General features: G+C 45.0%; 1 protein-coding gene across 1 annotated transcript; it reads left to right on the top strand.

The window, feature by feature from the left end:
- Positions 1-4,259: 4,259 nt before the first annotated feature.
- LOC124795550 (serine protease persephone-like) lies at positions 4,260-22,110 on the top strand. Its single transcript, XM_047259623.1, has 7 exons — positions 4,260-4,380; positions 11,611-11,841; positions 14,078-14,166; positions 15,938-16,053; positions 20,734-20,984; positions 21,681-21,832; positions 21,952-22,110. The coding sequence occupies exons 1-7, from the start codon at positions 4,260-4,262 to the stop codon at positions 22,108-22,110; spliced, it is 1,119 nt and encodes a 372-aa protein (XP_047115579.1).
- Positions 22,111-22,634: the final 524 nt, after the last annotated feature.

A 22,634-nucleotide genomic window follows, 5' to 3' on the forward strand; every position in this document is an offset into this window, starting at 1 on the left:
ATGCAGGCTGCTATTCTCCCATGGAGACGATCGTAGAGATGCTGGATGTAGTCCTGTGGAACGGCTTGCCATGCCATTTCCACCTGGCGCCTCAGTTGGACCAGCGTTCGTGCTGGACGTGCAGACCGCGTGAGACGACGCTTCATCCAGTCCCAAACATGCTCAATGGGGGACAGATCCGGAGATCTTGCTGGCCAGGGTAGTTGACTTACACCTTCTAGAGCACGTTGGGTGGCACGGGATACATGCGGACGTGCATTGTCCTGTTGCAACAGCAAGTTCCCTTGCCGGTCTAGGAATGGTAGAACGATGGGTTCGATGACGGTTTGGATGTACCGTGCACTACTCAGTGTCCCCTCGACGATCACCAGTGGTGTACGGCCAGTACAGGAGATTGCTCCCCACACCATGATGCCGGGTGTTGGCCCTGTGTGCCTCGGTCGTATGCAGTCCTGATTGTGGCGCTCACCTGCACGGCGCCAAACACACATACGACCATCACTGGCACCAAGGCAGAAGCGACTCTGATCGCTGAAGACGACACGTCTCCATTCGTCCCTCCATTCACGCCTGTCGCGACACCACTGGAGGCGGGCTGCACGATGTTGGGGCGTGAGCGGAAGACGGCCTAACGGTGTGCGGTACCGTAGCCCAGCTTCATGGAGACGGTTGCGAATGGTCCTCGCCGATACCCCAGGAGCAACAGTGTCCCTAATTTGCTGGGAAGTGGCGGTGCGGTCCCCTACGGCACTGCGTAGGATCCTACGGTCTTGGCGTGCATCCGTGCGTCGCTGCGGTCCGGTCCCAGGTCGACGGGCACGTGCACCTTCCGCCGACCACTGGCGACAACATCGATGTACTGTGGAGACCTCACGCCCCACGTGTTGAGCAGCCGGCCGAAGTGGCCGTGCGGTTAAGGGCGCTGCAGTCTGGAACCGCAAGACCGCTACGGTCGCAGGTTCGAATCCTGCCTCGGGCATGGATGTTTGTGATGTCCTTAGGTTAGTTAGGTTTAACTAGTTCTAAGTTCTAGGGGACTAATGACCTCAGCAGTTGAGTCCCATAGTGCTCAGAGCCATTTGAACCACGTGTTGAGCAATTCGGCGGTACGTCCACCCGGCCTCCCGCATGCCCACTATACGCCCTCGCTCAAAGTCCGTCAGTTGCACGTACGGTTCACGTCCACGCTGTCGCGGCATGCTACCAGTGTTAAAGACTGCGATGGAGCTCCGTATGCCACGGCAAACTGGCTGACACTGACGGCGGCGGTGCACAAATGCTGCGCAGCTAGCGCCATTCGACGGCCAACACCGCGGTTCCTGGTGTGTCCGCTGTGCCGTGCGTGTGATCATTGCTTGTACAGCCCTCTCGCAGTGTCCGGAGCAAGTATGGTGGGTCTGACACACCGGTGTCAATGTGTTCTTTTTTCCATTTCCAGGAGTGTATTTAAATATTACCCTTGCAAAAACGTTCCGAATATTTTCTCATTCTGTAATTGCAGAACAAAGAATTAAAATGTGTAAATTATACCTCTGGAAAATACAGGGTGACAATTATTGATGTATATAAAATAAAGCCGTCATAACTTCTGAATAGTTTCTGTTAGCACGTTCACTGGGGGACATGAGGGGAATTTGTAAGCGCAAGTGCCTTGTTGCTGTCGGCAATTTTCCCATGAAAATGTCAAAAAGTAAGCAAAATTGGAGCGTTTGGAGGACTGAGAATACGCATTTTCGAGTAGTATCTCCTCACTCAACGGGTGAGTGTCTGATGTACAATGTCCAGTGGCGGAATAATCGATGCGATATTCCTTGTAGTAGAATTGGGGAGAAAAGAGTTTGTGGCTCAACATGACAAGGAGAAGGGAGCAGTTGGTAGGACATGTTCAGAGGTATCAAGGGATCACAAATTTAGCATTGGAGGGCAGCGTGGAGGGTAAAAATCGTAGAGGGAGACCAAGAGATGAATACACTAAGCAGATTCAGAAGGGTGTAGGCTGCAGTTGGAACTGGGAGATGAAGAAGCTTGCACAGGATAGAGTAGCATGAAGAGCTGCATCAAACCAGTCTCAGGACTGAAGACCACAACAACAACAACATTCCTTGATGGCACGGTGACGACTGAACTGCACTTGAATCATTTGTAATTTGGAAGATGACTTCATCCCCTCTATAAAAAGTGACCCTGATTTCGAAAAGATGTGGCTCATGCAAGAAGGAACTCGACGCCATCAAAGCAGGAGGGTTTTCGATGTCCTGGAGGAGCACTTTGGGGACCACGTTCAGAGTCTGGGGTACCCAGAGGCCACTGGCATGGGCCTCTATTGGCCGCCATATTCTCCATATCCAAACGTTCTCCGGGTGTTGTACAAGGTGTACAGCAACAACCCCAAAATCATTGCTGAGCTGAAAACAGCCATTCAAGAGGTCATTCACAGCACTGATGTTCCGATACTTCAGCGGAATTTCGCTATTCACCTGCGACACATCATCGCCAATGATGGCAGGCATATCGAACAAGCCATAACCTACTAAATCCGAGTATCTGTAGTGACGTTTACACGTTGGTCGTGTTGATTAAAGTATGCACATGCCGTAGTGTGAAACTAATTTACGTTTTTTTTTCATATGTGCAATAATTGTCACCCTGTATGGTTCCTCATTTCCGGATTTTCGTGTTTCCTAATTACTGTTTGTAAATAAACTCTAAAATTTAGTGAACTAGTAACTCAGCCTTTATTCGTATCAAACGTTTGTTCCAAAAGTAAAGTTGTACATAATTGTCGGTTACTCTGCAGACGTTTCAGCTATAACAAGAAAATGCTTGACTTCTTGCTTTTTGATTCCGACGTCACATTTAAAAACCTTCCAGGCATCATCGTCGACACCAGCACGAAACTCAAAACACCAGCGAAGCAACCGATGCAGTTAATCCAGGTCTCTTTAGAGTTATTTATTGATCACTGCCGGTTGCAACATGCGAGCCTCTCGCACTTTTCTTATTAGGTGATGATTCCTTCAACGTGGTTTCATGAAGCTCCAATAGAAGTGTTTCTCGCCATGATCCCGCCGATTAGTGGTTCTCTGGATCTTTCTTAGCTTCAGTTTGGTAGCCCCAGATGCCTCAAATGAACCTCCTTCAGAAGATTTTGTTGAGGGTGGTTCCTTCCCGCAGTGTTGGTACTTAGCCAGGGAGTCCACCAAACCCTTTTTAAAAGTAGATAACGTCAGCAGTGCTGCTTTACCTGCTCTTCGTGTTGGGTTTGACGGTGGAAGTACAGGAGCTGGGCTTACTTCAAAAGTAGGAACCGCTGTTTCTTCCTTTTCAGTAACTGCAGTGGACAATGGCCCCACTGTGGCTTCTGGGACCTTACTCGCATTTTCTGAAGATTGCTGAATAGGCAAACTCATAGATGAAGAAACCAGGAGATCAAAACGATTAGCCGGCCGCTGTGGCCGAGCGGTTCTAGGCACGTCAGTCCGGACCCACGCAGCTGCTACGGTCGCAAGTTCGAATCCTGCCTCGGGCATGGATGGGTGTGATGTCCTTAGGTTAGTCAGGTTTAAGTAGTTCTAAGTCTAGGGGACTGATGACCTCAGATGTCAAGTCCCATAGTGCTTAGAGCCATTTGTACCATCAAAACGATTGATGCTACATTTTTTTTGAAATCATTTGCAGCCAATTCCATTGTTTCAGCTCAGCAAAGCGCCCAACCCATCAATGGCCCAGCGCCTTTTGTCTCTCAAACACTGGAAAAATGGTGTCTGGAATAAAATTCAGAACATCTTATTGTTTAAACTAACGACAAAACTTCGTGTACAAGAAATAGTGCAACTATCTGCTATTAGGGACCATCCCTTATTTCTATTCTGGCACTACCTAATCCTCAAGCGAAATCTGGGCGACTCGTTTTATCAATTAGGTAGGAAAGGGCATGCTTCAGATTATTGTTTGAGATGAAATACTTCGAAAGTACGTCTTACATGGCTTCAGGAAAGACGTACAAGTGTACTCTAAGAAATATATCAAAGTAATCAGCAACCACGTGTATGCAAGAAATTTAATTTCATTACCGGTTTCGGGCACTTAACGCCCTTCTTCAGAAGTTAGCATGAGCATCGTCGCAGCCTGTCGTGCGGTTGTGTGCTCCCGCCACCAGCGGCGAGGAGAAAATGTCTGTCTTCACCAGAATTCAAAAATAACTGTGGAGAATGAAATGTCAAACAGCACCGGCACCAAATTCACAATGGCGTATCAACATGACCTCCGCTGCTGGTTCGCCCGCACTCGGCTCCCACTATGTCGCCAACACGGTCGGTGATGAAGCCATCCTCCTGCCTAGGGAACGACAGCAGAACTTCTCTCTGTTACAAATTTCAGGTAACGTCGATTTCTGTGCGAGATATCTGACTGACGTCATCGTCACGTGCTTCGGTGAGCTTGAAGTTAACTTCGTCGATTCCACCTCCTGTACCCTCACTGCCAGATCACCATGACGTGCAACCGAGGGCAACGACTGCCTCTATTCTCCCCTGTTACCTCCGCTGATACGTCATTGTCTGTTTCGCAACTACGTCTACAGAAAGGCCACTTAGAACTGAATGATAAACTGAATTCAGGGTGTGTGGTAACAATGCAAATGTTTCTACCGCTAAAAAAGGCATTTAGAGTCGGAAGGTTTTCTAATCACACTTGCATGTAGAACGTTACGTCATGCAGATACAGCTCATTTCTCCAATAATGTTACGTATTTTATGCCATTTGACAGTACAATTCGTTTCGCACAACGCACTGCAGTGCCGTCTCTTCTTTCCATATGTTCTTATATTACACCGAGTAAGATGTAGTAGAACTGGAAGTGGCGTGTTGTTGTAGTTTGCAAGTCAAAAATATTTACTCCAAACCTTTCAGGATTCTAAGAAAAGTTAGAATGTTGTACTCTTTTATGTTGCAAAAATGTGTTCAGTCCGGTCTTAAGTGTGTGAGGTGTTACCAAACTCACTGGAGAATGTCCTACTACAAGTTAGACAGTGCTTTTGGTTTAAACTCGTAGCGTACAATGTACTGACTGAAGTTCGTGTTAGCAGCCATCTAAATACACTGGAGTGCTAAACTTACGGAGGAAAGCAACTTCTGCGTGATGTGTCACTGTCAAGTAACACAGCTCGGTGGAACTTTGATCATACATAGAAAGAACTGGTACAGTACAGCGCAGAAGGTAACTGACAGAAATAGACAGTGAGACTGTTATTCAGAGACAATAATTATTCTGCAACGTGCTCACATGCTGCCCACAAGTTTGCTAAGAAGTTCTTACGGTCCGTCGTTCCATTCCCCCCACAAGCATGGCTCACAACCCCTTCGATGGTCGTTGGTAATTGAGGACGTGCTGGAGGTCGTTACGCCCACGCAACATTATGCCTCCACACACTGTACTAACTGGACTACCAAAACCATTATGTTCAGCAATGTTCCTGGGCGTCTTACGCGTTCGCATCTCTCGCCACATGAAGGTATGTCCGGAATCACTGCGCACACTGAATCTGCTCTCGTCCGAGAATAGAACACGACTGCACTCCTCGCTGGTCCATTTCCTACGCTCTCGGCACGATGTCAAATCCTTGAACACTGTACACTCTGACCGGTCAGTGCTGTTGTGACGCTGTACCCCATCCCATGTGAGCCTTTTCAGTGGTGAATTCGGCCCCAACTTTCTTGTTATGGATGACAATGCGAGACCTCATTGAGAGCGCAAGCGAAGGAGGTCGTGAAACGAGTGCACATACGGCTAATGCACTGGACTGCCCGTTCCCCCGACTTCCACCGAGCACGTGTGGCATGCGTTGGCGGGAAGTCCACTTGCACCCAGCGACCATCTCCCAGTTGTCAGCGGCGCTGGTCGAGGTGTGGGACGCCCTACCAGAACAACCGCTGACCCGCTTTTTGGCCAGCACTGGAGCACGTATGCCACTCGTGGTGATCACTCAACCTACTGACAACCGTCGCGCCTTTTGTATTGTCCATCCGACCGTCGGAAATCGCGGTGACTTCACTTAATTGTTGTCTTCGAATGAAAGTGTCACTTCTGTACGTATTTTTTTGAGTTACCTTCTCTGCTAGGCTTTATCCGTTTTCTCTGTGTATGATCCAAGTTTCACCGCGCTATGTAAGTTGACTCTGACACGTCATGCTTCAGTTCTTGAGATACCTGTATAACTAGCAAGGTTGAGTCAGTGCTTCACTCGCTCACTTCACCTCCTCGTCATGCCAACAGATTACTTTCTGCGATGCCGCTTGAAACTGTAGTAGGAAATACTGACAGATTCTCTCGTTTCGTAGAAGAAACGAATGCCGCAGTGGCGCCGTGCTGACCTTCGGTTTTAACCATAATTAAACAGCACATGCCCATGTAGCCACTGAGTTATCCAAGAGCCGAAACAGTCGCTTGCAAATACGAGGGGCGTTCAGAAAGTAAGCTCCGATCGGTCGCGAAATGGAAACGACTATGAAAATCCGATAAAGCTTTGCACGGATGTGTTGGGTAGTGTCTCTAGTATAACCCCAGTTAGCATCACGTCGCTCTTCTCATTTCTGAGCTCGCAGTGAGTGCGTAAAGATGTCTAGAAAATAGTGTCTGCCGCCAAGTACGAGGGCCTGGTGAGAAATTTCGCCTGAAACTATGCAGTTAACATTACATAACTGTCGTGCTGTTTCGTCTTCATGACAATTCTCAGCCGCATTCTGCAGGGGCAATGAAGATGCTCCTGCATCGTTTTCAAATGGAAATGTTAGATTACCCACAATACAGTCCGCAATTGTCTCCCCCTGAGTCTCATCTCTGGTCACATGAACCGCTGTCTTTGAAGACAACATTTTGACACAGACAACGAGGTGTAGGCCAGCGTGGAGAAATGGCGGAAAGCACTGGCGGCTGCCTTCTATGATGAGGCTATTGAAAAGTTGGTACAACGCTATGACAAAAGTCTAAGTCAGAACGGCGACTACGTAGAGAAGTAGCTGAAAGGTGTAGCTAATTGTTACAAGTAAAACATTTCTGATGTTCACTGTGGTTTCAATTTGGCAATCAATCGGAGCTTACTTTCTGAACAGGCCTCGTAAATGGTTCAAATGGCTCTGAGCACTATGGGACTCAACTTCTGAGGTCATCAGTCCCCTAGAACTTATAACTACTTAAACCTAACCAACCTAGGGAGATCACACACACCCATGCCCGACGCAGGATTCGAACCTGCGACCGCAGCGGTCGCTCGGTTCCAGACTGTAGCGCCTAGAACCGCACGGCCACTCTGGCCGACCCCACGTGCAGGTCTTCCGGGACACAAGCAGGGTCGCTGACCACTGAGCCAGGCATCCGGACTCTTGCACAAGATTTGTCCAACGTAAGGCAGCGTGCCGGGAAGGGAAGCAAGTGACCCGGAATTATATCCGCTTTGGCTGTCACGTGACTCACTTTTAGCGGTGAAAACGAATTTTGCCTGACGAATGAGCAGGCGCGCAGACGGTTGCAGCAGAGTGGCGTAATCGTGTGTCAGTGGCGACGGTAGACAGGCGGCAGCCTCCAGCGGTGACTCGCGTGTGTGGGGGGAACCCCTGGCCGGTCTCAAGTGTGCTCCTGCACGCTTGTTGCGTCACTGTCAGCTTCAGAAGCACCTCGTACACACCGCTCTGTCATTGCATTCCAAGGGAGATTAGACCAGAAGCAGTGATTGCCCTATAGGCCTATAATGACGAGAATATATCACAATCGCAGAGTGCTGTAACCGGAAGAAGCTACTATTTGATAACGAAAGATCGCACAAAATATTTTTTGTTCAAGACGACAGGCTTCAACAGTCTTGGCTATAATCTTCCAGGTCTTAAACATATATCTAAGGAAAACATGTTCGTTTTACGCTGAACCTCATGCACAATATGTACTCCTTATCGACTGGACATCTTGTGTATGAGGTTCAGCTTAAAATGAACATGTTTTACTAAAAATAAAACGTTTAAGACTTGAATATGAGTGCTGAAATCTGTTGTCTTGAACAAAAAATATTTTGTGTGATCTTGGTTTTTGAATGGTTTTTAACAATTAAAACAGATCGACCTTGGGTACTCTCATAATGAGAAAATTCAATTAAGTGTGTGTGTGCATATGGTAATATATAAATCGTGTATACGTCTCAAGAGCATCGATACCAAAGGAGTGGGTTTTATTCTATGTTTATAGAGCGACATTAGAAAAATCTGTGGCAGGAACTGATCATGACTTAAACTGAAACGTATGTCGGAAATGTGCAAATCTGATTTGCAACTGCCCAACAGAGATAGTTACATTCGCATTTAAACGTAACTGTTAAAATATTTCTAATCAATACGTGAAAAGCCATTCTTGGTACAACTATAATATCAATCTTATCATAAGTTGTTCCACAGGAGAGACCTCCATTATGAAACGCATCTTGCTACAAAAAAATTGTTTATTTCTTTGTCTGTCCCTTACTATTAGTTTCTCCATCAAATGTTAAGAGAGCCAAAATTTGCTATTAAAGGGAAAGGTCTCTCGTAAAGATACTGTCGACATTTATGAGTGGTTATTTTAGTGCTGTATAAAAGTAATTTATTTTTATTCAAATTTTATTTTTTGCCTCTTTAGATTTCATTGTTTTTGTGCATTCCTTTGTTGCTCATCACCAAATTACAATCTGGTCACTTGATACTAATGAGTTCTGAAAATACTTTCTGACACCTGTGTCATTTATTTATGTGCAGATGATCAATGAATGTCGATGTGAATATACTTTACTCTTCCCTGAGTTATTTACTGCTCACATTTGTGAATCAATCAGAGCAAAGCAGCTCCGAAACGGGACGGCATGAAGAATGGTCATACCTGCTGACATGACCTGCAACAGCCTAAACTGGAATAGCAGTGCGGGGCCATGGGGTACAACTAACATTACTGAGTGCCAAGCTGGATACCAGCTACGAGATTAACGAGAATTCGTCACGTGAAAAGCGACGAAGCCCACTTTCATTTGGATGGCTTCGTCAGTAATCAGAGAATCCGCATTTCGAGATCGAGAAGTCTCTTCACCCTCAACGTGGTCTGTCTCACGGAATAATCGATGCGATATTACTCGATGGTACGGCGAATAACGAGCGCTACGTGAAGGTTTTGAAATATGATTTGATCCCCACTATCCAAAGTGACCCTGAAGTCGACAAGATGTGGTTCATCCAAGACGGAGCTCGACTCCATCTGAGCAGGAGTGCGTATGATGCCGCGGAGGAGCACTCTGGGGACCGCATTCTGGCTCTGGAGTACGGAGGGGCCACTGGCATGGGCCTCGATTGGCCGCCAGATTCTCCAGATCTGAACACATACTGCTCCTTTTTGTGGGGCTATTTTAAAGACAAGGTGTAGGGCAATAACATCAAAAGCATTGCTAAGCTGAAAACAGCCATTCAGGAGGTCATCGACAGGATCGGTGTTCCGTCACTTCAGCTGCGTCACACAGAATTTCGCTGTTCGTCTGAGGTACATCATGGCCAATGATGGAAGGCATGTCGAACATGTCATAACCTAAATCCGAAAATCCGAATGTCTGTAGTGTCATTTACATGTTGAATACAGTGTGTGCGTTCAGTAGTTTGTAGTTAATTCACGTTTTTCTTCGTACAGTTGAATAATAGTCACCCTGTGTTTTCGTCATAGTTGCGGTGAAAGAAGCACATCTAAGGATAGACGGAAAGCGGGATGCGGACCCGGAACGGCGGACGTCGGCAACAGCTTCCTTCCTCGTGTGTGCGGCGCGAATCTTGCGTGCATGTTGCGGCGTGTTGCCGCGGGGACAGCGGCCTGGGGCTCTTCCCCCCACTCCCCCCCGTCCATCTGCGCCGCGTCATCTGCCACCACCTGCTCCACCGCCGCTATATAACGCGTCTCGGCGCCACTTGCAACTCAGTCGGCGAAGTTTGACAGTCGAGCACACACAAAATGGCGACTGCAGCTATGCGTATTACTGTGTTTTGCGTGTTGATGTTGCTGTTGGAACATGCAACGTCTAGCCCTCTCTTCCTGCAAGGTGAGTCTATGCACGAGTTTGTTTCCTCTATATTGATCTTTGCTTCGTTTTTGTATTCCTTGCGAACAAGACAGTGGGGGGAATATTTTTCCCACTCCGTACATGCTAAGTTTATAGAACTGGAGTGTTGGACTGTATGATTGGATACCTGCTCCAACTACTCTCATAACTGATACGAAAATTAGACAGCCTAAAGACAAATAGGTCTCCTATTAGAAAACTATGGTCTTCACTCCCCTGCTGCTACAGGGTATGAAATATTAATAAACGGCTGTAGTAGCATTTCGAAGACTTTCCCACTGCTAGACAACGAGTTATTAGGTTGGCTGAACATCTGTGATACTACACAGATTGTCGCATTCAGTGAGAGTAAACTACAGCATACCGGTCAAGAACTGTTTATTAGAGTACTTCTGAACAACTACCTGGTTGTAGCTTGTCTGGGTGAAATGTTCAGTACAAACGGTAGTGATTCCAGGTGCTACGCCGTGATCGTAGTAACGAACTTCGTGATCTTGTAGCACCTCCATTAATAAGTTGTTGAATTCGGCGGAAGAAAAAGTATTTCCGTGGAACAATGAACGCTAGATACCAATAACAAATCATTCAGAAGGGTGGTGAGTTTCACAGAGTTAACACACAGTCTCAGTAGATTGTAAGTGCTGACGTAGAACGGAAGTGCTTGCTCAGAGTCAGTACTGTGTGTTTGTACAGCGGCTACTAATGTTAGAGGTATAGAGGTCCAGGAGACTTTTTCCACATCAAAGAGAAGAACTTTTTTTGTGAAGTCAAATTTATTGAAGGTCAGCGGAAAAGGTATTAGTCTGCTCCTTAAAAGAGGACACTGGTTGCCTCCCAACGCTATAGGCGGTGCAGGACTGGTATGAGGAGCTTACGTGAGCCTTGACCAGTGGCGTAGGCCATGGCAGCGTAGTGGCGCAAATGTGCCAGTAGATTCCAGAGAGCTGTCGTGTGTACACTTATCCTCGATCACACTGTCAAAGAACGCGAGCTGTCTAACTTGCCTACGAGGAGCGGTGTACCACACAGAGTGAGGTGACACGGCGTATGAACAGTAGCTGTGAAAACAGCGTGTTCGACAGACAGCAGAGACGAGCGCCACGCCTTGTCATTAACAAACGGTTTCAAACACGGCAGCATTGCTGTCAATGAATGCTGGCTCTATTGAACGAGTTCCCAAGCGAACATTGCGACGAGAACTGCGTCGTATGGGCGTCTGAGTCGGTTACTTTAGGAAATGTCCTTGCTCGTAGTTCACGACTTCAGTCGGCCAGAGAACGCAAAAACTGGACAGTAGCTCGCTAGAGGCATCTCGTGTGCACTGACGAGTCATTTTCCGAGTTTTGAAATGGAGCAGGCCGTCCTGTCCGCCGACGGCCGAGTGAGGTGTTTAGCGCGCAGTATGTGTCCTCCGGTCCGGTGTGCTCGTCACTTAACTCGGCCGCTACAGCTCAGCTGACCCACCTGACAGTGGAGCTAACTCCCCTGGTGTCCGCAGAGGGCTCCGCCTGCCCCTCGGGCAGCTGCCTCCGAGTGCGCCACTGCCCGGCTGCGCTGCTCGCCATCCGCCAGCGCCGGCCGCTGCCCCCGCGCTGCGGCTTCTCCGGCCTGGAGGAGGTCGTCTGCTGCCCGGAGGCGGGGGCGGACACGGCCGCCGGAGACTCCAACGACATCCCCAGCGGCGACGCCTGGGCCTTCCCTGCGGCAGAGCGGCGGCCCAGCGAGGCAGGTGAGTCCGCCGCACACTCTGCCCTGCCCTGCTCTACCCCCACCACTCCTCTGGACTCACCCACATTGGACCAGCACTGCTCACTCGTGCTGATCTGACTCTCAACCTTCTTACTAATAAAAGTCGTCTTTTCACTATATCACATTGTATATACACTTAAAATGGAGTTAATTTGTTTATCATCGTAACTGAATCAACTGTGGGTTCTTGGTGAAACATTCTACATTAACTAAACAAACACTGTTTTTTGCCTCTTTTTACAAATTTGGTTTCTCAGTGTGGTGAGCGTACTGTAAGACCTTCAGTACACACACCATCAGATTATTTGACTTGTCGCTCTAACGAAGTAGGCGAGTGTCAGCAGTAAGTCTCGTGGTCTTATCGTGGCGTATTTATCTTCTGCCGTTAGGTCAGACGATAGAAATGCCACTTGCACGCTTAGAGTAGCAGATTGACGGTGACCAACTTTAAACAGAGCTTGATTAATTTTCACACACATTTAATAAAATAATAACAAGCATAAAAATTACTTTACTTGGTTCAGGGTGCTATTTACTATTGACCATCTGAAGTTCCTTTGGTATTGGTACGTTAATCTTATTCTCATATATATCTCTGATACTTGATGGAAGTGTCTATACATTTATCTTCGTAGGTATGTACAGGAATATGGCAATCTTATTAGGCGCAGCCTGGAACTTGACTATAGACTGGTACAGACAAATGTAGAACTCTTACACACTGGTACAGACTAATGCAGACTGGTACAGACTGGTGCAGACAAATGCAGGCTGATACATCAGAGGTCTGTACACTCGTTATAATACCTCGCGCGTTCAGGTATCACTGCGCGAGTGTGATCCGCGAGGAGAAAAGGTTCTATGTTAGCAGCAATCTCATTGGCTGCGTTACATATTAATACGCGGATCGGCGGAAGCAGAACTTGGTCCATCTCTACGGCAGCGCCATCTCGTAGTGCGGAGACGGACGAGCGCTGCACCTGCGCTGTTGTGCTTAGCGGGGCGCGCTCTAGTGGGAAAGTTGTGTACGCGCTGACTACTCGGAACTATGTACACAACACTTAGTCTTTTACAAAACTTGCAGTTTTATATAGTTGAAGCCTTTAATTATGGAAAGTAAATGTTTAAAATTTCCACTTTAAGTATTAAGAAGATACTAGAATAGTATTGCATGAAAGAGTTAAGATTTGTACACTGCCTCCGCCATTGCTGTCCATGGGGGGAGTACCCCAGAAAGTCAATGACCCCTTTCTCCAGGGCAGCCACCATGATCTACTACAACTCGCCACCTAAGAGCAAAGACCGCTGTAATGCCTTCAGCCTCTCGCCCACAAATGGAATGGCCCTACACAAATGTTGAGTTCTTTTCCTCTCGTCTAATCTAAAGGGTGGCATTTGCTGTTCTCTATTGCTATCCCTCTCCTACAGTCTAATATCACTCTCTAATGTATAGCTATTTTCTGACACAGACACGTGTAATGATAATCGCTCGTGTTGTCTCCGAATACTTCATTAACTTCGATTCAGAAGGTCATACATTTTCTTCCCACACTTGATCAGCATTTATCGTGTCGCCGTGAAAAGCGCGTTGCTGCATTGAGTAACATCTCTATCCCTCATACAAACGTCATCCGTGTATAAGAACACCACCAAAGGATACAGCAAAAATTAACGTCGCTGTATTTTCAAACAAGAATGTGAAAAGCTCATTATTTCTACGAATTTTATGCAGCCCGCATTGGCAAATATCTCGTCTCCCTGGCACAATGCAAACATCATATTAGTGACCAAACAGCCTACAGTTACTTCCAGACTACAGCGCACCTGAACCCAACCCATATATATATATATATATATATATATATATATATATATATATATATATATATATATATATATATGGACATCAGAGTTTGAACCACCGCTCGGAACTCCACAAGTGATAAGTATTCCACAAGAGAAGGGTCGTAGCGTACATCAAATGTATTTCCCATAAACCAATAAGTCTAACTTATCCATTTAGAAATGCAACACGTATTTTCTAAAAACTTTTGTATTCAGTTATTTTGTGAAGTCATTTTAGCGCATTACGAAAACTGTGCATGCCTTATCGTAAGTCGTCAACAATTTTTCCATAGTGATAATGAGGCCGCTTACATGAGTGGAATCTATATATGCAGCATGTATTACATTACATCTTTTTCTTTTATCTACAGCCTGCAGTTCTTACAAAGCCATGCGGGATGGTCTGGAAGATTACATTCTTCGTGGGAAACTGGCTGGGCCGCATGAATTTCCACACATGGTGAGTTCAGACTGAAAACTCTTACAAAAATTTGCGTCGCCATCTACCATTGTGTGAATGACGTCGTAAGCAATTTTATTTCACATAACGTGATGTAAGGATAAATTTTCAGAACGAATGAATCCTCATTTGTACAACAGAGAACGTACAACTGTGGCGAGTATCTGTTAAGGAGAGTACAGCAGTTCTACTGCAGCAGCTATGCAGTGGTGTCCAAGCTTTTCTTTACTTGGGCCTCTTAAGAGACTGTGTTTCTGTAATGAAGTATGTGAGAGACACTTGTTTATTCTTTGGGAGTTGTTTAAGCAAGAATGAGGCTACGTGTTACAGTTAAAAATGCTGTGCGTTCCCTTAGTGATTAAGCCTGTACACTTTCTATAAAATATTGAGAGAAAGCGTTTCTCGCTAGTGATACGCCCATTTTATGGGAATCTTAATTTCATCATGCATTATGAACCAAAACACAGGTGATCCACCGACCTTCCCTATGCACTGCATTTAAAGAATTATCATATTAGATATGTTTACCTTAAATAATAATATAACGTCGTTCACCAGAGAAAACAATTTGGGGCTCTGTTGTCAACAAACGACTAATTTGTCTTATGTCAAGTGACTGCGTTTAGAAGCACCACACGATTATTAATCTGAGTCACCATGCCAAACATTTTAGCATCTTTGGATCTAATATTAGCGTTGCTAAATGTTAAACACAACGTCCTTTGATCGACCCATGATTTTGTCAAAAGCTTGTATACTGAAACTCTCGTTGAATGCAATGTAAGTTTAACACTCAATGGTTCACTGTAGCGGTAAACTAGCTCTGACGTGGGAGGTGTCGGCAACGACTAAAGACTCTGGAGTACAGGAGGGAAGCGAGGATCATGTAGTTAGGGACGGGGCAACCCCAGTGAGCTTTACGCTGACGTCAGAGTTATTGTACCATTTTTTAATACTTCAGAATTGACGTTAAGGTTTGACTTACTGCTGACTTCAAAACTTCATTAGACGCAGAACACACGTTCGAGCTGGACAAAGATGAGTCCTTTTTAAACGACTCATCCTGGCATTTGCCTTGTGTGACTTGGGGTAACCACAGAAACTCTGACAGTATGACTGGATGAGGATTTGATCCGACATACTCCCAATGCGAATGCAGAGTCTGACAGTCCGACAAGCTTGTAAATGTGAGGCAGGGGAGGTTCTGCTGAGAAATAGTTGTTAAGAACAAAATTCGGTACGTTGCGCCTTTTCAGAGTTATTCAACACTGACGTTAGCAAAGCAAGTTGTCGCACGTGCAAATTCAAGCATCCTGACAGAGGCGATGTCGGGAAACGTGTTCTTCGTTTGGTGTACTCAAAATGAAAAAACGTAGCTTCTGGTTACCTAGCTTAAATTTATCGCTTCTGAAAAAGGCCCATTTGAACTAGTAATGAGTCTTTCGACACGTAGTAGCTAACAGACCCACATATGTGATTGCATTACCGCAACTTAGCGCGTGCAAGTGCTTGAATATCCAAGAGCAACAACCTAGCTTCAGTGCTAAATAGCTCGCGAACGACGCAACGTATCATTGAATTTTATTTCTTAAGAGTTATTTGTAAGCACAGTCCTCGCCCCCCCCCCCCCCTCCCCGCAACCCCGCAATAGCCTTACAAGCTTTTGAGACTAACGACCTTGTACAGTACTTTTGACAAATGCATACAGGTGTTTGTGGGTGAGTTCTCTGTTTGCCTGGCAGTACAAGGAGGGAAACCTGTTGTGTTGCAGGCGGCGCTGGGCTTCAACGTGCCCAACACGGAGGGCCTCAGCTGGTTGTGCGGAGGGACCCTCATCAGCGACCAGTTCGTCCTCACCGCGGCCCACTGCTGCGCCAACAGGGTCACGTGAGTAGCCTTCTCTACACATTTCCTCAAGAGAACTGAAATGCACTTTTAATTCCACACGCGTAAAAAAATAATGTTCCTGTCACGAATCGCGTACATTCACTTTTGGTAGTTCACTGAACTGCGTCAAGGACTCGGGACTCGTTAACGTGGCTCGTTCAGTGTCTCACAAAAAATGTCACTTTTACCCGGGTGATCAAAAAATCTGTATAAATTTGAAAACTTAATAAACCACGGAATAATGTAGATTCTTCTTCTTCATGTGCCGTCTCCTCTAAGAAGGTTGGCTGTCATCATGGCAATTTCTGATCTTGATTTGGCTGATCTAAGGAGTTCTGACGTTGAACAGTTGTACCAATTTTTTAAATTGTCAATCCAGGATGTCCGTCTTCTACCCCTCGTTCTCTTCCCACAAATTTTCCCTTCTAGTATTATTTGCAATATTTTGTAATTTACTCCCCTAATAACATGGCCTAAATATTGTAGCTTCCTTACTTTAATAATTTTAATTAATTCATTTTCCTTTCCCATTCTTCTTAGGACATCTTGATTAGATATCCTCGACACCCAACTAATTCTAAGTATTCTTCTATATGCCCACATTTCAAAAGCTTCTAAACTGTTCATGTCCTTCTTTTTCAATGTCCTCGCTTCCATTCCGTATAATAATTTTGAGAATACATAGCATCTTAGCAACCTCATTTTTGTGTTTAAACAAATGTCTCTCGAACAGAATGCATTTTTCATCTTATTAAAGATACTTCTGGCCTGTCCTATTCTCGATTTAATTTCTTCTGAGCTTTCAATCTCCTCATTTACAATTGTTCCGAGATATTTAAATTTACGTACTTGATCGACTCTTTCCCTATTGATTGTAAGATTTTCTTGTTGGTGTGTTTTAGATATCACCATGAACTTAGTCTTGCTTACGTTAAGAGTCAAGCCAAATTCTTCACTTTTTTCTGCGACTTTGTCAAGAAGTAATTGTAGATCTTTGAGGTTTCCAGCTAGTAGTGCAGTGTCATCAGCAAACCTAACATTGTTAATGTTTAGCCCATTCACTTTAATGCCAGCTATTTCATCTGATAGAGCTGCCTGGATTATGTCTTCTGAATACATATTAAACAATAAGGGTGAGAGAACGCAACCTTGTCTCACACCCCTCTTTATTTCTATATCATTCGATAACTCATTTTCTACCTTCACGGTTGCGGTTTGATTGTAGTAGAGGTTATATATAATGCGGATGTCTTTCTTATCAAGTGTTTTCTTTTCTAACAATTCTATGAGATGATCATGACGAACTTTGTCAAATGCTTTATTATAATCCAGGAAGCACACATATAGTGGCTGGTTGACCTCCATACATCGTTGCGCTAATATGTTAAAAGCAAACAATGCTTCTCTTGTACCGAGGGAACTTCTAAAACCGAATTGTGTTTCACTTATACCTTCTTCTACTTTTTTGTATATTCGTTGGTGTATAACTTTTAGAAATATCTTTAAGGTGTGACTCATTAAGCTTATTGTACGGTGATCATTACAAGTTTTGGCATTAGCCTTTTTGGGTAATGTAACAAAGGTAGATGTCAACCAATCCCTAGGAATAATTCCCGAATTATAAATATCATTAAAAAATTGTACAAATATATCTATATGGCCTATTCCTATGAGTTTCAGGATGTCATTTGGTATCTTATCCGGTCCAGGGGCTTTTCCTGTCTTTGATTTGTTGATAACATGTAATATTTCTTCTTTCAATATGCTTGGTCCTCGTTCTCCGATCATGTTATCATAAAATTTTTGATCTTTTCTTGTATCTTCAAATAGTTCTTTGACATATTCTGTCCACCTGTCCAGTTTACCTTTAACATCAGGAATTATTTTGTCATTTTTATCTAACAATAAACTTGTACTTTTCTTTTTATTAAGTCCAGCTAAATCTTTAAATTTTTTGTGTAAGTTGAAACTATCATGTCTTGTTTCATAACTCTCAATTTCAGAGCATTGTTCCTTGTACCATTCTTCTTTTGCTCGCCGTGTTTCTTTTCGTATTTCTGCATGTAATCTTTTATACTCACTTTCATCTCTATTTTTAAGTATTCTTCTTTGTTCCATCAATTGTAATATCTTCTCTGTCATCCACTTCTTTTTCATGTTGTCGTGTTTGGTCGCCATTGTGTTTTTACATGCATTATTTAATGTGTCTTTTATAAGTTCCCATTTGCCATCAATGTCTTCTGTTTGATTATTCTTTATCCTAACTAATTCCTTATTAATCTCTTCAGAAGTCTTTTGTTTAGTCAAGGGGTCTCTTAGAATAGTTGTATTTATATAGTCCTTCTTTTGTTTCTTTTGTATGGCTTTCAGTTTCACATGGAACTTTGCTACTAAAAGGTTATGATCAGAAAATATATCAACTCCTGGATATGTTTTCACACCATGAATAGAATTTTTGTACCTCTTGTTTATAAGTATGAAATCAATTTGATTTCTGCAAACTTCTTCATTACAGTCTCTTGGTGATTTCCAAGTATAAAGTCTTCGTTTAGGGAGTTTAAAAAATGTGTTTGTAATAGACAGATTGTTTTCCTGGCAAAATTGTGACAGCAAATCTCCTCTTTCATTTCTTGTTCCTAAACCAAAAGGTCCAATAAGATCACCTTCACTTCCTTCACCTATTTTGGCATTAAAATCTCCCATGATGACAATAATGTCTCTGCTTTTTGAGGTTCCTATTGCTTGTGTTAATTCTTCATAAAATTTTCCTATTTCTTCTTGGTCTTTGTCGGCTGTTGGAGCATAGATTTGGATTAAATTAATATTTGTTTGTTTCGTTTGTAAATGTAGACTGATTACTCTATCTGAGATTGGTAAAATGCTTTTGACAGATTTACTAGCATACTCATCTAAAATTATTCCTACCCCATTCCTGTGCTGGCTATCAGAATTTCCCGAGTAATATACTTTCATGTTGTCAGTGGTCATTTCTCCTGAGTCAGGCCATCTTGTTTCACTTACACCCAAAATGTTAATTTTTAGGCGTTTCATTTCTTGTATAACATTATTTACTTTGCCTGGTTGGTATAATGATCTTACATTCCAAGTTGCTATTGTTGCATTATTTTTGTATTTACTTGTGGCATTGTTCAAGGCTCTCCCCCCCGGAGATCCGAGTGGGGGAGTTGAAACTCCGGATAATTTGACATTGAACCCTGCCATGATGAGTTTTCCTGGGGATATCCATTGGATCTTTAATGCTGTGGTTTCCCGTTGCCTTCAGCATCCTATGCCGTTGACCACCCTTGGTGATTCTTCCGTCTTTAGGAGTGATTTCTCACTCCAAGGACAAGAGGGTGCCCTTGCTCTACCAGCTCATCCGCCCTCTAGAAGGTCGTTGGCTTAGTAGAGGGTTCTCCTTATCCCGGGAGAAACTCGGTCGCCAGAGCCTCGTTAGCGTAGCAGGGGATACCACGTGCCGGAGAGGTTGACATTTGTGTGGGAGAGGCTATTGGTGACGCATCCCACACGTAAAAATTGATCCACATGCTTGGAATGACATGGGGTATTATTAGAAGCAAAATGCAAGATGGCGCTCCAACCCATATTGCTAGACACGTGAAAGATCTCTTGCGCGCGTCGCTTGGTGATGATCGTGTGCTCAGCCGCCACTTTCGTCATGCTTGGCCTCCCAGGTCCCCAGACCTCAGTCCGTGCGATTATTGGCTTTGGGGTTACCTGAAGTCGCATGTGTATCGTGATCGTCCGACATCTCTAATTATGCTGAAAGACAACATCCGACGCCAATGCCTCACCATAACTACGGACATGCTTTACAGTGCTGTTCACAACATTATGCCTCGACTACAGCTATTGTTGAGGAATGATGGTGGACATATTGAGTATTTCCTGTAAAGAACATCATCTTTGCTTTGTCTTACTTTGTTATGCTAATTATTGCTATTCTGTCGGACATTTATTGAACTTTTGTATTGTTTTGGTTCTAATAAAACCCCATGTCATTCCAAGCAAGTGTGTCAATTTGTACCTCTCTATCTACATTTTTCCGTGATTTATTCAGTTTTCAAATTTATACTGAGTTTTTGATCACCCGGTATTTTAGAAGTACGTGGCACTTTCCCACGATGCAAGTAAGCACACTGGCATAGTTGACAAACCTAGCACATCTCGTAAAGACAGCGAATGTAGAGATGGAAGGAGAGACGGAGGAAGTTTCAAGCAGGGAGCATAGATCAGTCTTCAGAAAACGGACCCCATTAAAGAAAGTTACACTTGTATTAGATTCAGACCCTGATGCCCTTATCCATCAAATGCCACACATGTCTGGGAACAGAGTTTGTTATTTGAGACCTACCTCTGCTCTCTGATACCATTTGGGGGTCAGAAATGTGACGTTCGAGGTACGAGAGATTAGGGAAGCCATGGATCTTTATTTCGGTATATTATGGACAATGGTGCGCCCGTCTTCAGTGTCCTCTAATTACGAAGCATGTGTTGATCAGTTAACTCGAGGTTCAAATTTCTGTTGTTTACGTCTTCGCTCTGACCCTTTGAAAGGAAGGAACATGATAGCTCAATATTTCAGCTGGAAGTATGCAGTAACTGTAGATAAAGAGCGGTCAAAGCAGCTATGAGAACCACCACGTACGTGTGTTCCAGGGGAAGGCCAGTCACGGTGCGCCTGGGGGTGAACAACCTCACGGCGACAGCAGACGGCGCAGACTACGGGATCTCGGAGATCGTGCTGCACCCCAGGTACAGGAAGCGGCTGTCCTACGGCGACATAGCGCTGCTGAGGCTGGACAGGAGGGTGGAGTTCAGCGACGCAGTCTTCCCCGCCTGTCTCAACACGCAGGACGGAGACCCGCCGAGCTTCACTGCCGCCGGCTGGGGCGCCACGAACGCTGCCGGTAAGCGAAGGAGGCCGTCTTGTCTGAAGTCCTGTCACTGTGCAGCACTGTATGCCAGTGAATATTTTCTCAAATACGTGAGCTCCAAAATATCCCTTTCCTTGTATCTTTCCCAGTTCAACGTATCCAAACAATTATCATCTTTCCAGAATGAAGGTAGGAGACGCGGTACTGGCAGAAGTAAAGCTGTGAGTACCGGGCGTGAGTCGTGCTTCGGTAGCTCAGTTGGTAGAGCACTTGCCCGCGAAAGGCAAAGGTCCCGAGTTCGAGTCTCGGTCGGGCACACAGTTTTAATCTGCCAGGAAGTTTCAATTATCATCTTTCATTTATTGTTTTAAACCTTAAAAATCGTCACTTGCGCTTCCTCAATTCAAAAGGAAACGCTTCATATCATACCCGAAATACTGTGTCAGTATGATTAAAAACTTCTAAAATGAAGGAATATCAGAAAACATTCAGTGTTCGTAGCATGTGGATCCATTGTCATTATAAGCAGAACTATCCATTGAGACTGAAAGCAGAAAATCTTCATATGCAAAAACTTTTCAACATCCATTCAGTTCATCCTTCTCTACCTTTTCTGACTCTTCCTCTGCTGAATATATGATAGTCACATCATACTTGGTACAAGCCACACGCTTAGCATGTCATAATTTGAAACAAAGAAACAATGTCGTCACTCTCCCTTTGTTCCAGGAACGCGACTGAGCTCTGTGCTTCTGAAGACCACCATCTACCCACGTGCGTTATCCCAATGCCAAAGTGCCTACAAGGAGAGATTTCCACAAGGAATGGACTCGTCAGTGATCTGTGCCGGAGACCCACAGGGGAAGACTGACACCTGTGTTGTAAGTACTCACTTTCTGTGACCAGACGCATGCGTCCCACAGTACCAGACGACTGGAGACTCCTCCAGTAAGCCGTGCCCACAGACCGCCCCTCAGTACGGCGTGTTTACTTTTTCCAGGGCGACTCCGGCGCCCCTCTGGTGACTGGCAGCTCCGCCCCCTACACGGCGGTGGGCGTCACCAGCGTCGGCCCCAGGCCCTGCGGCGGCGCCCTGCCCGGCGTCTACACGCGCGTCTCCACACACCTCGGCTGGCTGGAGGGGCGCGTCTGGCCCTAGACACTGGCCCTCCCTAGCGTCGCGCCGCCACTGCGCTCGTGGCCAAAGAGAGGCCCGGAGATCCAACTCGTCTGCTTCTCGTAGCCTGTGTAGTACACAGCACCTGCCAATCTGTGATACGTTACATGTGATATATTTATGTCTTTATACTGCGTTACCTGTTAGTTGAGAATCGTGTTTCAGAAAGTCTGTTCTATAATATTTACTACAAGTAATTGCTGCTCGATTATCACTTAGTTTTACAGCTCACTACAACTGTCTCTTACGTTTTTGCTTTTTTTTTTATACTGAGGCTATCATTTCCTGAAGTACTTCGCTAGCATAATTTGATAGTTCATCATATTTGTGACAAGTGTTTAGAAGTATAGTGCGCCACCGCTGCGCTCATGGCCGAAGGACGGCTCGGAGCCTCAACTCACCTGCATTCCATAGTCTGTGAATCTGTGATAAGTTACATGTGGTATAAGTCGATGTATTTATACGAAGTTATCTGTTAGTTGAGAATTGCTCTCCCAGGAGTCTGT

The sequence above is a fragment of the Schistocerca piceifrons genome, chromosome 4 (assembly GCF_021461385.2).
Source record: "Schistocerca piceifrons isolate TAMUIC-IGC-003096 chromosome 4, iqSchPice1.1, whole genome shotgun sequence".
NCBI classification, from domain to species: Eukaryota; Metazoa; Arthropoda; class Insecta; order Orthoptera; family Acrididae; genus Schistocerca; species Schistocerca piceifrons.